The sequence below is a fragment of the Salvelinus fontinalis genome, chromosome 3, assembly GCF_029448725.1.
Source record: "Salvelinus fontinalis isolate EN_2023a chromosome 3, ASM2944872v1, whole genome shotgun sequence".
Taxonomy (NCBI): Eukaryota; Metazoa; Chordata; class Actinopteri; order Salmoniformes; family Salmonidae; genus Salvelinus; species Salvelinus fontinalis.
This window is the reverse complement of record NC_074667.1, coordinates 38,214,061-38,231,967: the sequence shown is the minus strand read 5'-3', so window position 1 is coordinate 38,231,967 and position 17,907 is coordinate 38,214,061. Positions and strand designations below refer to the sequence as shown.

The 17,907-nt window shown below is 44.5% G+C and overlaps 1 protein-coding gene across 2 annotated transcripts in view; it reads right to left on the bottom strand.

The window, feature by feature from the left end:
• The window catches only part of LOC129847208 (SLIT-ROBO Rho GTPase-activating protein 3-like), a 118,194-nt gene that overhangs the window by 36,106 nt on the left and 64,181 nt on the right, over positions 1-17,907 (bottom strand). For both annotated transcript variants that reach the window (XM_055915031.1, XM_055915040.1), the window contains exons 4-5: positions 12,664-12,726; positions 3,452-3,637 (exon numbers count right to left, since the gene is read on the bottom strand). In XM_055915031.1, coding sequence (XP_055771006.1) covers positions 3,452-3,637; positions 12,664-12,726 — 249 coding nt within the window. The remainder of the gene's footprint in view (positions 1-3,451; positions 3,638-12,663; positions 12,727-17,907) is intronic.

Sequence of the window (17,907 nt, the reverse complement as noted above, 5' to 3'; positions counted from 1 at the left end):
GAAAGAGAAAGAGAGAGAAAGAGAGAGAGAAAACAGAAACAGAGGGGGGGGGGGGAGTTAATGAAATGAAGCAACGTTGAGTTTGCTAAATGGTATTTGCACAATGACATAGGAGAATTTCTGTGCGGCCTGATGGCCTGGCTTAGTGTTGGCAGGAAAAAGGTCAGAGGGATCCACTATAAGAGAGAGAGGCTCTTGACAAGCTTCCTGTAGATAATAACAGCATCATAACTGTTCCACCCAGTTTGGCCATTCACAGTCAGTCACAATTAAATTCAGCACAACAAAATGTATAGCCCAGATGTGAACAATGAAACAGCATTATAAAATACTGTTTTGGTGCAGTGTGCTTGCTAACAAAAACAGACTCAAACAAACATTACAATCCTAGGATGCTCCAATTGTACATCAAGGCAAAGGGTGGCTACTTTGAAGAATCTCAAATATAAAATATATATGGATTTGTTTAACACTTTTTTGGTTACTACATGATTCCATGTGTTATTTCATAGTTTTGATGTCTTCACTATTATCCTACAATGTAGAAAATAGTAAAAATAAAGAAAAACCCTGTAATGAGTAGATGTGTCCAAACTTTTGACTGGTACTGTAGCTTTAAATGGTGCACAGTCTTTGTTGCTATGGTTAATTGGACATGCTGCATCTGCTGGTGGCATCCAGCTGGAAAACATTACATTTTTCATCAAAAAGAATACGTAGTCATCTGTTGTTCACATAGCATCAATAATGGATGTTAGCAGACAATACATAATGGTATTGACAAAAACAATTGACTCAAATGGAACCCAGTGACACAGAATCATTGAGACTTGGCTCACAAAGCAGGACTAAAGAGAGCCAATTAAACAACAACACATTGACGTGTGTCTGCGTGTCTGTGTTTGAAAGCATTCGTTATAACCTCTTCCAGCCTGGAGACTATTGGAGAGCATGTCCTTCAAATACACATGGTTCACCAACTCCAATTTCACATGTCCATTATCATGCAAATTAAAACAGTACATCAGGGAAATAGGGATTATGGCTTGATTGTCTCCGCTCCCTCTTCAACTCTGTTTGCAGGTAGCTAGGATTCTGAACGAGAATGCTATTGTAGCCTGCAAAATCAGGTCACAGCGCAGAGAGAAAGTAGGTTCATAACTACAGCAAGTTATAAATAGTCTGTGGGGATGGTACAGTTCTCCTGCCAGCATCTCTGGAGACGGCAGCCTGAGGAGGGAGGAAAGCTGTCAGCCATTTGATTCCCTGAGCTGCACTGATAATGGTCGCATTTTAATGAAGAAATTCCCCCTGAAAATCCAGAATGCAATATGCATGTTTGAAGTACAGAGTCTTAAGTACAGTGCAGTAGTGTGCGTGGTAATAAGCAGAATGAACATGAATTAGAGTCATGGGCATGGATGAGCTAGAGAGACTGTACAGTTGGATCACTGACCTGGAAGTCACCATTTGTCTGTGTGTGTAGACCCATGCTACGGCAATTCTCTCTCTCGCTCTCTCCCTCTCTCGTGGGCTTACACAATGGACCTGCACCCACTCTCACACAGCCTTACTATCCTCTTCATTCACGTAGTACTGAGAGGGTCCCTCTGGCCTTAGCCAGCTAAAATGAGCCCACCATGATTCTAGCTGCTGAACAAAACACCACTTACAGAAGTGACTAGGCTGACAATGTACAGTATTAGCAGCAGTCCCAGCCAACAGCACTAGCTGTTGGAGACACTATGGTCATCAAGCATTTAGGGCTGACCCCATTTAGTCGACTGGTCGATTGTTTAGTCGAGCAGTGGCAAATATATATAACAACAATTATGGCAGATGAGACACCTGTCTGATTCACGCCTGTCTGAGTGGACTAATCCATTGTGGAGGCTGTAGGGATGGCACACCAGTATCACCAGAAGTACATTTACTGTTAATTCCCATCGTTTCCAATCTACATTTGTTTGGTTACAGTAATTTCTGTTAATGCATTCAATATACAGTATTATTATTACAGTCTTACTGTTGTCATTGTAGGAGTGGACACGTTATTTGCAGAGCGCATAACCTAAGCTACACTTGTGAGAAAAAAGTTATGGTCAATTTTATTTCCATTTACGTGTTGTCAATTTACTCATTGTCTTTTGTTAGGAGCACTCCTGTCAATCTTGAGTAAGAACACACACTTGATTACGCATAGAACAAGGCCTATAATGTATACCTATAAATGTGCCCATTTGAGGATCTGATACTATTTCTGATTGTCTTAACTCACCATCACTGTGGAGCTTCTCAGAGTAATTCTTTCTTCGCCTCAAACAGTACATAAACTAAGTATATTGTTACATCCAATGAGAATGACAATATTTCCTGAACGTAGCCTATTCGAAAAATCTTTCCAGCTTTCTCCCTTTCGATAACCACTCAGCATAAAGGGGGGGGGGGGGTCTGGTCGGGTGGAAACTTCATAAATTAGGCCTACCTGATTACTTCTTATCCCTTGCGCAAATAGCCTACAGCTGTATCTGTCTGTCCGGAGCTCACTGACTCTGGAAGCTCTGAGGGCCTAGAATATTTAATAGAATGTTGCAAGTTTGCTAGCATGAGCTTTAGGCTGATCAAGTTAATAGTTGATACAACGTTTCCAGTTCCTTGCAGACAGGCCATGCGTAGCCAATGTGATTCATAGGATATTTATTTTTAATCAGGATATGTTCTACCTGTGGGCTGTAATATTATTATTTGTTGGCTTTATATAGGCTATTTGTACATATTGGCAATGGCAACAGAAGTTACTTTTAGATTTGTATCATTTTCATTTAGATAGAGGTTTGATTAACCACAACATTGATTTTGTGTGTATTGTTGGATTGTTAGATACTTTGTTAGATAATACTGCACTGTTGGAGCTAGGAACACAAGTATTTCGCTACACCCGCAATAACATCTGCTAAATATGTGTATGTGACCAATACAATTTGATTTGAGATATGAAGACCTTATTATAAATGAAATGAAACTGTTCCACGAAAATGTGCATATGAAAATCCTAACTTGCACGCAGATCAGTAGGAATGTTACGATAACTTGGCACTCCAAATGGAAAAGGTTGCCGACCGCTGGTGTAACCTATTACCGGCAACTTCAGGACCTTAAAAGCAGAATATGCAAAGGCCAGCAGCAGCAGGCAGCAAGAGGAGGAGGGTGGAGAGCAGGTTAGGCTACCGTATATTGATCTCTGGCTCCCTTTGTGTGTCTTCATTTTTAATCGCAGTGCTTAAAGCATCAGACAAGCTCAATAGCCTACATATAGTTGATTTTATACAAACATAGGGTGTGTCTATAAATAGAAAAATAAACGTCTTAAAATTTCGACCAATCGATTGGTTGAAAGAACAGACAACTTTTTTTTCGGAGATAGCTCTACAAGCCTTGGTGTCAGGCTCACCTTCTCCTTCATCTTCTCGATCTTCCTGACGGAGCTGCGTCTCTGGGGCCGGTCCTCGTGGCGCAGCAGGTTGACATTGAGGTCTCCAGACTTACTGAACTGCTTCTCCTCCTGCTTCTCAGCATCCTTCAGCTTGCTCTCGGCGCTGATACTCTCCGTGTGGTACATGTGGTAGGTCTTCATAACCTGGAAGAGCAGGAGCAGCACAGAGGAAGGATGAGGAAGTTGCAACAATAACTGGACATAGGATTCATAGAAAACTTCACAACAGCAGACAGAGCGAGCAAATGGGTGATCTGAGGTGACAGCTAGTTTGAAAAGTTTCATTACAATCTGTGCCCAAACTAACAAAAAAACATATTACGTCTTTTGAACCCTTTCCCTTTGAAATAATGACTTGCAGTGAGACTGGGTCTGTTTCATAAAATACTGCATGAGGGGCTTGTGTTTCATCCAATGTGGCAGGTGCTCACCCAGCGACAAGGACAGGGAACAGGATCACATCAGTATTCTTATCAGGACCACAGCTGGCCATGAATATGCATAACAGGGCCAGGCAAAGCACAGGACATCACAGCTCCTTTATCTCACATCCACAGACCAGTCTGCATCCAGGGATCCAACGACTTGATGAGAAACTGCATGATATACTCTCTTCAACTTTTACACATATGGAAACTGTTATTTGCTCCTTTGTTGGCCTAAGCTCAGTGAGCTGAGCATACGCGCGCACACACACACACACACACACACACACACACACACACACACACACACACACACACACACACACACACACAGTCAGTTGATGAGTTTTCAATGGTGGGCTGATTGAATCAGGGGGCCCAGGGCTGTGTGTGGTAATACAGCTCATCTCATCTGGGCCAGACTTGACACATCCACACCCCCTCTCCACCCCCCTTCTCCTCCTGGATATGGGTTTGTAAATCAGGATAAACTGTTCATCACCTAATGGTTGTTCATTTCATGCCATTTGTGTGGCATAATGACACCATTGTGCTCTCTGCCTTTCCCCTCCCTACTGTGATCTCTGCAGTCAGACACTCAATATTCCCTAGTCACAAATCAAAATAAATAACTAGAATGGATGGGATGTACAGTATAGCCCTTTCCACCAAAAACACTGGTAATACAACTTGTCTAATTGAATACTTAGACTAATCTTAAATCTGTTTGTTAAAAGGGCAGTGCACTTAAAAATGTGATTTTACATGTTTTAGAATAATACAGGATGGGATAATACTGTGAAATTGTGAAAATTATGATAATACAATTTTAGTGTAAGAGCTGTTTGTAAAGACTGCCTGAAATTTCAGCTAGTTTTGCATAGGTGGAGTTTTGGCCGGCCTGGCGACATCACCAGGCGGTATAAGTTAATTGACCAATAATAAAAAGAGTTTCAAACCTCTGCCAATAAGAGCTAGTTTTCAGGTTACATATCCCTCCCATTAGGCTAAACTAATTAGGTCCCGCTCTCAGACCACTCCCAGACAGTCCTAGCTAAATTATTGTGCTGGCAATTGTGCCTCTTCACAACTGTGTGGGTGTGTCTGGAGGAGGCCCATCAGGAAGTACAGGATCCAATTGCAGAGGGAGGCGTTCGGTCCCAGGGTCCTGAGATTGGTGATGAGCTTGGACTATGGTGTTGAATGCTGAGCTGTAGTCAGTAAACAGCATTCTTATATAGGTATTCCTTTTGTCCAGGTGGGTATCATCTGTGGATCTGTTGGGGCGGTATGCGAATCGGAGTGGGTCCAGGGTGTCGGTGTTGATGTGAGCCATGACCAGCCTTTAAAAGCATTTCATGGCTACAGATGTGATTGCTATGGGCGATAGTCATTTAGGCAGGTTACCTTGGCATTCTTGGGCACGGGGACTATGGTGGTCTGCTTGAAACATGTTGGTATTACAGACCGTTCAGGGATAGGTTGAAAATGTCAGTGAAAACACTTGCCAGCTGGTCAGCGCATGCTCTGAGTACACATCCTGGTATTCGGTCTGGCCTCGCGGCCTTGTGAATGTAAACCTGTTTAAAGGTATTTCTCACATTGGCTATGAAAAGCAAAATCACACAGTCGTCTGGAACAGCTGGTTCAACATGCATGATTCAGTGTTGCTTGCCTCGAAGTGAGCACAAGTGAGCTGGTCTGGTGGGCTTGCGTTGCTGTGCAGCTCGCGGCTGCGTTTACCTTTTTTAATCCATGATAGTTAGCAAGCCCTGCCACATCTGTCAAGTGTCAGAACTGACATAGTAGGATTCGATCTTAGTCCTGTATTGATGCTTTGCCTGTTTGATGGCTAGTTGGAGGTCATAGCGGGATTTATTATAAGCGTCCGGATTATTGTCCCACTCCTTGAAATCAGCAGCTCAAGCCTATAGATCACTGCAGATGTTGCCTGTAGTTTATGGCCTCTGGTTGGGGTATGTACGTACGGTCACTGTGGGGACAAGATCATCGACGCAATTATTAATGAAGCCGGTGACTGATGTGGTACACTCCTCAATGTTATCATATGAATCCCGGAACATATTCCAGTCTGTGCTAGCTAAACAGTCCTGTAGCTTAGTATCCGCTTTATCGGACCACTTCCGTATTGAGCGCAGTACTGGTACTTCCTTTTTGAGTTTTTGCTTGTAAGCAGAAAGCAGAAGGATAGAGTTATGGTCTGATTTGTCAATGGGAGGGAGAGAAGGGGCCTTGTACATGTGATTTAAAGTTTTGTCGCCTCTAGTTGCACAGGTGACATGCTGGTAAAAATGAGGAAAAACATTTTCTTGTTTGTTTATGGCCCTATACAACTAATTGAGTGTGGTCTTGGTGCCTTCATCGGGATATGACGGTAAATAGACAGCTACAAAAAATATAGATGACAACTCTTGGTAAATAGTAGCTTATCATGAGGTAACTTGAGACTTCCTTAACATTAGAAATCGCGCACCAGCTTTTGTTAACAAAGAGATACACCCCTCCTCCCTTCATCTTACCCGAGTCTGCCATCCAGTCTTGGTTATACATAGAAAAACCAGCAAGATGTATATTATCCATGTTCTCGTTCTGCCACGACTCTGAGAATCATTGGATATTACAGTTTTCCAGGTCCCGTTAATAGGATAATCTCGAACAGAGCTCATCCAGTTTGTTCTCCAGTGACTGCATGTTCGCCAAAAGAACTGAGTGCAATGGTCGTCTACTTGCTCGTCAACATAGTCACGTCAGGATGCTGACTCTCCTGCTTCTCTTTCTCCACCACCTCCTCTTTCGAGTCCCGGGAATTAGGGCCTGGTCCGGAGTAAGTAGAACGTCCAGAGCTGCTGACTCGTTTAAGTAGATATTTTCATCCAAATCAAGGTTTGTAATGGCTGTTCTGATGTCCAGAAGCTGTTTCCAGTCAAAGGAAATTATACTGTAAAAAATCACAACATAGCAGACTTGGACAGGAGCCCGTAAGACGGCTACTATCCGCTGCAGCGTCATCTGTAAGGTGTCAAGCATGTAATGCAGCTCTCCCACTGTTCTGTGCTGTCTGTCTGTCTGAGGGTTAGACCCACTCTGCTGTCTGTCTGTCTGTCTGTCTGAGGGTTAGACCCACCATTCTATGCTGTCTCTCTGTCTGTGGGTTAGACCCACTCTGCTGTCTGTCTCTGTGGGTTAGACCCACTCTGCTGTCTGTCTATGTGGGTTAGACCCACTCTGCTGTCTGTCTGTCTGTCTGTCTGTCTGTCTGTCTGTCTGTCTGTCTGTCTGTCTGTCTGTCTGTCTGTCTGTCTGTGAGGGTTAGACCCACTCTGCTGTCTGTCACTCTGTCTGTCTGAGGGTAAGACCCACTGTTATGTGGTCTGGCCTCAGGAGGTCTTAGCAGTTCATTCAGCAGCCTTGTAAAGTACAGCACAGATGTGTGCAGCGTCTTAAAATGCCTCCTATGCGTGTAACTCGGCAGTGAGCGAGATCCAGTGCTATAACTAGATGTTAGACAGACAGAGAGCCTAACATTAACGCTAGCTGGTTCTCTTCCTGTAGTTAATGCTCACTTTGTATAGTATCCTCTGACCGGATGTTATGACTCCTTTTAATCTGGAAAAAGAAGGTTATAAGAACATCACAGGGTTAATGGGTTGGGTTTATGTCAACTCACACACAGACAGAATCTCTACTATTTCCAGTTGACTGCTACTGTATGATAGTAAGGTTTCTTAGTCAGAATAACAGCTTATTTTTATCATCCAGCCAGTCAATGCTTTCATCAACAGAGCTCCACTGCACAAGGCGCTACAAGTCTTAGGAGAGTAAAAAATGACAAAGATCTGAAAGGCAAACACTTCAAAGAAAAAACGCAAAGCAAAAACAAACTCTTGTCTATTCTGGTATATGACAGAGTACACAGTAGAAAGAAGTCACTTCAGTGTTTGGGGAAACTAGGGCTAGCAGTGTGCATCTCCCTAGGCTGGCAACCCATTTCTCCAACAGCGGGAAAAGAAAACAGGGTCTCCAGGCAACTTCGAGCAGCACAACTAAAAGACCAGCAGCTGAAGACAGAATGTAATTTGCAGGAACATTGAGGTGAGGCAGGGTCTACCTTCTGGGAGGTGTGTGTATGTGGTTACTGTCTCCACTCAAACAATAGCCTGAGGCTGTTCTGTTTCTGCACTGATGAAAGCTACAATTAACATATTTCATTGTGGAAATACAGACAGACGTGACTTCCACTTAAAGTGAACCGTGGTTGCAGCATTGATCTCAGTGCAAGAGGCATCACTGCAGTCCCTGGTTCGAAGCCAGGCTGCATCACATCCGGACGTGAATGGGAGTCCCATAAGGCGGAGCACAAGTGGCCCAGCGTCGTTCGGGTTTGGCCGTCATTGTAAATAAGAATTTGTTCTTAACTGACTAGTTAAATGAAGGTTACATTTAATTATATGCCACTCTGATATTTGATTCTGTGTTCTATAAGCCTGTGTATTAAAACCAAATTGGTTTCCTCTAGTTTGTCAATTGGAAAAATATGAACGTGTTATCTCAAGAGACCTGTCACAATAAACATGGCCATTATGGCTAACACAATTACCATGACAGTCAGAGGAGCACCCCGGAATGAAACTGGAGAGAGATGGAAAAACCACACCTGTTGTAAGTCACTGCACTGGGACGGTCTGTATCAGACTGTACTGCCCATCTCAGACCCAGGGTGGAAACAGAGAGCAGAACATCTCCATCATTTCCATAATGTATTGTAACAAACGTACCACCAGGGCGGCGTGCTGCTGCATTCATTAAACAAATAGCCTCTAGTGTGGCAGAGTTTAATAACAAATTAACCAAAAACACTGCAGCATGACGTTTTGCTCCTGTACTGTCTGGTTAATTAAAAAAACTTTACAAATATATATGTTGTTTAAATGGATCAGAGCTGCCAGGTGAATAATTGACTCTGTGATCCAATGAAGAAATTGCTGTTTTTTGCTCTCATTTCTCATTTCAGATTCACTACATATAATTCAAGCCACAGGCATCAAGCCTCACGCCCTCAAATCAATAGCTGTCTCAGTAGCACCAGCAGCAGATACTTAAAATAATGTTTGAACAATGGCTTTAGCCAAACACTCTTAAATCTCTAGACTGTGTTAGTGAATGTGACATATTCAACCAATCCCTATCCCAGTCTGCTGTCCCCACATGCTTCAAGATGGCCACCATTGTTCCTTTTCCCAAGAAAGCTAAGGTAACTGAACTAAATGACTATTGCTCCGTAGCACTCACTTCTTTCATCATGAAGTGCTTTGAGAGGCTAGTCAAGGATCATATCACCTCCATCCTCCCTATCACCCTAGATCTACTCCAATTTGCTTACCGCCCAAATAGGTCAACAGACGATGTAATCGCCATCACACTGCACACTGCCCTATCCCATCTGGACAAGAGGAATACCTATGTAAGAATGCTGTTCATTGACTACAGCTCAGCATTCAACACCATAGTACCCTCCAAACTCATCAATAAGCTTGAGACCCTTGGGCTCGACCCCGCCCTGTGCAACTGGGTCCTGGACTTTCTGTACGGGCCGCCCCAGGTGGTGAAGTTAGGAAAAAACATCGCCCCTCCGCTGATCCTCAACACTGGGGCCCCACAAGTGCATTCTCAGCCCCTTCCTGTACTCCGTGTTCACCCACGACTGCGTGGCCATGTACGCCTCCAATTCAAATCATCAAGTTTGCAGACAACACTACAGTGGTAGGCTTGATTACCAACAATGACGAGACAGCCTACAGGGAGGAGGTGAGGGCCCTCGGAATGTGGTGTCAGGAAAATAACCTCTCACTCAATGTCAGCAAAACAAAAGAGATGATCGTGGACTTCAGGAAACAGCAAAGGGAGCACCCCACCTATCCACATTGACGGGAAAGCAGTGGAGAAGGTGGAAAGTTTTAAGTTCCTCGGAGTACATATCACCGACAAACTGAAATGGTCCAGCCACACAGACATTGTGGTGAAGAAGGCGTAACAGCGCCTCTTCAATGTCAGGAGGCTGAAAAAATGTGGCTGGTCACCGAAAACCCTGACTAACTTTTACAGGTGCACAATTGAGAGCATCCTGTCAGGCTGTATCACTGCCTGGTAAGGCAACTGCACCGCCCACAACCGCAGGGCTCTCCAGAGGGTGGTGCGGTCTGCACAACGCATCACTGGGGGCAAACTACCTGCCCTCCAGGACACCTACAACACCCAATGTTACAGGAAGGCAAAAAAGATCATCAAGGACAATAACCACCTGAGCCACTGCCTGTTCACCCTGCTTCCATCCAGAAGGCAAGGTCAGTACAGGTGCATCAAAGTGGGGACAGAGATTGAAAAACAGCTTCTATCTCAAGGCCATCAGATTGTTAAACAGACACTACTAGCACAGAGAGGCGACTGCCTACCTACAGACTTGATATCATTGGCCACTTTAATAAATGGAACACTAGTCACTTTAATAATGCCACTTTAAGAATGTTTACATATCTCGCATTACTAATTTCATATGTATAGACACTTCAGTATCCTTCACTATCTATTCTTTACTATCTATTGCATCTTAGCCGCTCTGTCACTGCTCATCCGTATATATTATACTTATATATTCTTATCAGATTTCTTAAAAAGATTGTGAGTATTAGGTTTAGTTGTGGAATTTGATAGATATTAGGTTTTGTTGTGGAAATGTTAGATATTACCTGTTAGATACTGCTGCAATGTCGGATCTAGAAGCATAAGCATTTTGCTACACTCGCAATAACATCTGCTAACCATGTGTTTGTGACCAATAACATTTGATTTGATTTTAAAGGGATTCACAAGGGATTTCTGCAATTCTACCTCTGGCAAAAATGCATTGTTGTTTGCAGTCCATAAGATCTGTCATCTGATTACCAATGAGCTAAAAGCTTCAACTGTTCCCATGTTTTTTAACTGCCATTTTATACAATGAATAAATATAACGACAGCCAAAACCACAATCATCATTATCATCAGTCTTTCGAGAAAATGTCACTGCTGTGGGTTTCTGATTCTGAATAGTTAGATGTTTGAGATGGGGCAAAAATGAAATGGGGCACCACAGGAGTCAAATGAGGCTTGAAGAAGAGAGAGACAATCATAAAACATGATCATGGCCATTCAATCTGATAGCAGCCCACATGTTTAACCAAGCCATGGCTGGCCCTAGTTGTTGAAGAGCAGGGAGAGCAGCAGAATAATTATCTGTACCCTGATGCATTTGGACTCCTCTGGCTGTGACCTTGAAATGCACACTGCTGCTGGAGCGAGTCCCCTGGGCCGTACCGTGAACAGGGTAGGGTTTAGGACACCAGCTGCTTAAGAGGAAAAACAATCTCTGTCTCATTCATAAACCTGGTGGGGAAAGCCTGGCAGACTCGAGGGAAGATAGAGGTGCTACTGATGGCGCCGTGAGCTCTCATATCCTTGCCCTTAATGTGTACGGGGGGGTTAGGAAATGTGCAGGGTGAGAGTGGGTCAGTTAGTGTAGACTAGAGGCAGTAATTTGAGATTTGATTCAGTCAATAAAATATAGTCTGCAGTGGAGAGAATGCATGAGTTTGTTAAATGTAACATACCACATTTAGACAGATACTAAGTGACTTGGTATAAAAAAAACAGCATACATCATTATTATGCAGTCCTATATTTTGGTTAAGGCTTCACTTGGTAAATGGTATAAAGAGGTCTGTCTTTGGTCCTTTGGCCCTGATCGTGGTTAATGATCTTTCTCTTCCTCTTTAAAAGTAGTTATAACCTCTATTCTAACTCTCTATAACCCCTTTTGACTGTGTCATGGTGGACAGATGGCCCAATCAGAGAGAGAGATGGCATCTGTGCCAGCCCTGTCCTTTGATAGCCTGTCACTCATGACATCAGATGAATAAGTCATCGAAGTCTGCTCTCCTTGGGGGAGCAAGAGGACAGCTGAAGTTGCCTGGAGCTTCTCCAGACATAGGCACAGTGTCTCCTTGAGTATGAGCTTCACGACGCGACAGGGGGGCATAAGCACAGTGTCACAGTGTGCCCTTGATTTCTCCCTGGTCACAAAGGAAAGTTTACAGAGGAGTAAATAAGGCATAGAGAGAAGCCCTGACGGACACATAGATACAGTAGACCCGATGGTTGAGCGAGGGGTGTTTTGCATTCCTGTTACTGTGGGCACAGCCACTGGCACCAGAACAATATCGCAATGTGGAAGTGATTTGAGCTGCAGCCTGCAACTGGCCCACTTGGAGAGAAATGCAACATTTCATTCCATCATCATAACAATCACCCACCTCCTCCTCCCCATCATCCTGTACATCTGAGATCAACACTGCAGTTTGGAGAGAGACAGAGAGAGAGAGAGAGAGAGAGAGAGAGAGAGAGAGAGAGAGAGAGAGAGAGAGAGAGAGAGAGAGAGAGAGAGAGAGAGAGAGAGAGAGAGAGAGAGAGAGAGAGAGAGAGAGAGAGAGAGAGAGAGAGAGAGAGAGGGAGAGGGAGAGGGAGAGGGAGAGGGAGAGGGAGAGGGAGAGGGAGAGAGAGGAGCGCTAGCCTCATCACATTGCTCTCAGTATAGGCCTTGATAGTGGCTGTGTCTGGATGAAGGGGTGCAACAAGAGGAGAGAAGGAATCGATTCTGACAGGGGAAAAGAAGATGGGTTTTGTTGTACTCACAGTGTAGAGTTCGTTTGTCACTTTTACCAGCTCCTCGTGCATCTGAATCCCAATGTCCTTGCTCTGAAAAACAATGGGTTGGAAAGCAGTTAGGGCCGATGCACATCAATCAATCCAGGTGGATACAGTGCATCAACAAATAGGCAAAATAGTGATGAATATCCTGTAACAACAAACTGACAGGCAATGTTTTTCAGTGTGTTGGTGGTGATGAGATACTGTCTGGATTGGTTTAAATCTTAACAGCAGTTTAAGAAAGTGCACATACGGTACAGTGACCAACAGCATAAACATACAGAGCCTTCTGAAAGTTTTCAGACCCCTTGACTTTTTCCAAATGTTGTTACATGACAGCCTTATTCTAAAATTGATTAAAAAAATGTTTTTTTAAAACTCAGCAATCTACACACAATACCCCATAATGACGAAGCAAAAACAGGTTTTACATTTTTTTGCATAATTTATATTTATAAAAAAAAATGGAAATACCTTATTTACATACGTATTTAGACCCTTTGCTATGAGACTCGAAATGGAGCTCAGGTGCATCCTGTTTCCATTGATCATCCTTGAGATGTTTCTACAACTTGTTTGGAGTTCACTTGTGGTAAATTCAATTGATTGGACATGATTTGGAAAGACACACAGGTCACACAGGTCCCACAGTTGAAAGTGCATGTCAGAGCAAAGTCCAAGAGGTCGAAGGAATTGTCCGTAAAGCTCCGAGACAGGCACAGATCTGGGGAAGGGTACCCAAAATATTCCTGCAGCATTGAAGGTCCCCAAGAACACAGTGGTCTCCGTCATTCTTAAATGGATTAGTTTGGAACCGCCATGTCTCTTCCTAGAGCTGGCCGGCCCGGCTAAACTGAGCAATTGGGGGAGAAGGGCCTTGGTCAAGGAGGTGACAAAGAACCCGATGGTCACTCTGATAGAGCTCTAGAGTTCCTCTGTGGAGATGGGAGAACCTTCCAGAAGGATAACCATCTCTGCAGCACTCCACCAATCAGGGCCCTTAAGGTGGCCAGACGAAAACCACTCCTCAGTAAAAAGCACATGACAGCCCACTTTGTGTGTTTGCCAGAAGGCACCTAAAGACTCTCAGACCATGATAAACAAGAGTCTCTGGTCTGATGAAACCAATATTGAACTCTTTGGCCTGAATGCCAAGCGTCACGTTTGGAGGAAACCTGGCATCATCCCTACAGTGAAGCATGGTGGTGGCAGAATGCTCTGGGGATGTTTTTCAGCGGCAGGGACTGGAAGACTAGTCAGGATCGAGGCAAAGATGAATGGAGCAAAGTACAGAGAGATCCTTGATTAAAAAAACTGCTCCAGAGCGCTCAGAACCTCCGACTAGGGCGAAGGTTCACCTTCCAACAGGACAACAACCCTAAGCACACAGCCAAGACAAAGCAGGAGTGGCTTCGGGACAAGCCTCTCAATGTCCTTGAGTGTCCCAGTCAGAGCCCGGACTTGATCCTGATCAATAGCTGTGCAGCAACGCTCACCATCCAACCTGGCAAAGCTTGAGAGGATCTGTAGAGAAGAATGGGAGAAACTCCCCAAATGCAGGTATGCCAAGTTTGTAGCATCATACCCAAGAAGACTCGAGGCTGTAATCACTGCCAAAGGTGCTTCAACATAGTACTGAGTAAAGTGTCTGAATGCTTATGTTAAATGCAATATTTCAGTTTTTAGTTTTTAATAAATTAGCAAAAATGTATAAAAACATGTTTTGGATTTGTCATTATGGGGTATTGTGTGTAGAAAAAAACATTTAATACATTTTAGAATAAGGCTGTAATGTAACAAAATGTGGAAAAGGTCAAGGGGTCAGAATACTTTCCAAAGGAACTGTACATGTGATGGATGGACAGAAACATACATTACTCTAAAAGAGAGACTGCCTGCCAGACCAGCCAGTGGAACACAATCAACCCCTAGACTAGTGAATGGACTTCCCATCTGGCCTCTCTCCCTCTATGTCTGAAGAGGGCTGGAGTATGTGTGGTTTCATATTCCACCCCGCGCTGCCGTTTCCTGTGATTATTACACGTGGGCTATGTTTAGCTACAGATGATGCGCTGCTGACTGTTAAAGCTGCTGTTTAGTTGTGGTGCTTGGTGGGTAAATGTCACATCCCTCTCCTTCTAACCTGCCACCTCTGATCTGCACCGAATGCATTGGGACAACACCCTCTCAAAACGGCTGAACCATCAACATCAGCATTTATAGTGTTTACCACATTACTAGCCTATATGATGTGGTGAAACACAATCATGCAGTTAATGGATGTCTTTGTAAAATGGCGCCAGAGAGGAAGGCTGACCTTCTACGTGTCCTCAACCGATTGTGTTTTTTTGTTTGTTTATTTGCGTTGTTTGTAACAATTTTTTAAACTTATTTTGTACATAATGTTTCCACTACCGTCTCTTACTCACCACGGACTGGCAGAATCTTTTTTTTTCCTTTAACAAGTCTGACACGAATTATATACTGGAACAGGCCCAGATCCCCGTGAATTGCGTGAAGAGGGAGAGAAAAAGGGGCCAGAGGGCGGGCTGCCTTCTGAGAATTCATACGCGATCAAATAAACCCCCACTTCCTTCCATTCTGCTAGCAAACGTGCAATCTTTGGAGAATAAATCGATGACCTACGCGGAAGATTAAACTACCAACGGGGCATTCAAAACTGTAATATCTTGTGCTTCACGGAGTCGTGGTTGAACGACGACACTATCAACATACAGCTGGCTGGTGATACGCTGTACCAGCAGGATAGAACAGAGGGGTCTGGTAAGACAAGGGGTGGCGGACTATGTATTTTTGCAAATAACAGCTGGTACACGATATCTAAGGAAGTCTCGAGCTATTGTTCGTCTGAGGTAGAGCATCTCATGATAAGCTGTAGACCACACCATCTACCTAGAGAGTATTCATCTGTATTTTTCGTAGCTGTTTACATACCACCACAGACTGAGGCTGGCAGTAAGACAGCATTGAATGAGCTGAATTCCGCCATAAGCAAACAAGAAAACGCTCACCGAGAGGCGGCGCTCCTAGAAGCCGGGGACGTTAATGCAGGGAAACTTAAATCCGTTTCACCAAATTTCTATCAGCACGTTAAATGTGCAACCAGAGGGAAAATAACTCTGGACCACCTATATATACTCCACACACAGAGACGCATACAAAGCTCTCTCTCGCCCTCCATTTGGCAAATCTGACCATAATTCTATCCTCCTGATTCCTGCTTACAAGCAAAAATTAAAGCAGGAAGCACCAGTGACGAGATCAATAAAAAACTTGTCAGATAAAGCAGATGCTAAGCTACAGGACTGTTTTGCTAGCACAGACTGGAATATTTTCCGGGATTCCGCCGATGGCATTGAGGAGTACACCACATCACTCATTGGCTTCATCAATAAGTGCATCGATGACGTCGTCCCTACAGTGACCGTACGTACATACCCCAACCAGAAGCCATGGATTACAGGCAACATCCGACACTGAGCTAAAGGCTAGAGCTGACGCTTTCAAGGAGCGGGACTCTAACCCGGAATCTTATAAAAAATGCCGCTATGTTATCTGACGAACCATCAAACAGGCAAAGCATCAATACTGGAATAAGATCGAATCGTACTACACCGGCTCCAACGCTCGTCGGATGTGTCAGGGCTTGCAAACCATTACAGACTACAAAGGGAAGCACAGCTGAGAGCTGCCCAGTGACACGAGCCTACCAGATGAACTAAACTACTTCTATGCTCGCTTCGAGGCAAATAACACTGAAACATGCATGAGAGCACCAACTGTTCCGCAGCCGATGTGAGTAAGACCTTTAAACAGGTCAACACTCACAAGAAAGCAAGGCCAGACGAATTACCAGGATGTGTACTCCGAGCATGCGCAGACCAACGGGCAAGTGTCTTCACTGACATTTTCAACCTCTCCCTGTCTGAGAATACCAACATGTTTTAAGCAGACCACCATAGTGCCTGTGCCCAAGAACACTAAGGTAACCTGCCTAAATGACTACTGATCCGTAGCACTCACGTCTGTAGCCATGAAGTGCTTTGAAAGGCTGGTCATGGCTCACATCAACACCATTATGCCAGAAACCCTAGACCCATTCTCAATTTGCATACTGCCCCAACAGATCCACAGAAGATGCAATCTCTATTGCACCCCACACTGCCCTTTCCCACCTGGACAAAAATAACACCTATGTGAGAATGCTATTCATTGACTACAGCTCAGCGTTCAACACCACAGTGCCCTCAAAGCTCATCAATAAGCTAAGGGCCCTTGGACTAAACACCTCCCTCTGCAACTGGATCCTGGACTGACGGGCCGCCCCAAGGTGGTAAGGGTAGGTAATAACACGTGCACTATGCTGATCCTCAACACAGAAGTCCCTTGGGTGCGTGCTCAGTCCCCTCCTGTACTCCCTGTTCACTCATGACTGCACGGCCAGGAACGACTCCAACACCATCATTAAGTTTGCCGATGACACAACAGTGGTAGGCGTGATCACCGACAACGACGAGAGCCTATAGGGAGGAGGTCAGAGACTTGGCCGTGTGGTGCCAGGACAACAACCTATCCCTCAATGTGACCAGGACAAAGGAGATGATTGTGGACTACAGGAAAAAGAGGACAGAGCACGTCCCCATTCTCATCGACGGGGCTGCAGTGGAGAAGGTTGAGAGCTTCCACATCACCAACAAACTAACATGGTCCAAGCAAACCTATTCCCATTCAGGAGACTGAAAATATTTGGCATGGGTCCTTAGATTCTCAAAAGGTTCTTCAAAAGGTGCACCATCGAGAGCATCCTGACTGGTTGCATCACTGCCTGGTTTGGCAACTGCTCGGCCTCCGACCGCAAGGCACTACAGAGGTAGTGCGAACGGCTCAGTACATCACTGGGGCCAAGCTTCCTGCCATCCAGGACCTCTATACCAAGAGGTGTCAGAGGAAGGCCCTAAAAATTGGCAAAGACTCCAGCCACCCTAGTCGTAGACTGTTCTCTCTGCTACTGCACGGCAAGCAGGACCGGAGCGCCAATTCTGGATCAAAGAGGTTTCTAAACAGCTTCTACCCCCAAGCCATAAGACTCCTGAACATCTAATCAAATGGCTACCCAGACTATTTGCATTGCCCCCCCCCCCCTCCCCCTCTTTTAAACCGCTGCTACTCTTTGTTGTTATCATCTATGCATAGTCACTTTAATAACTC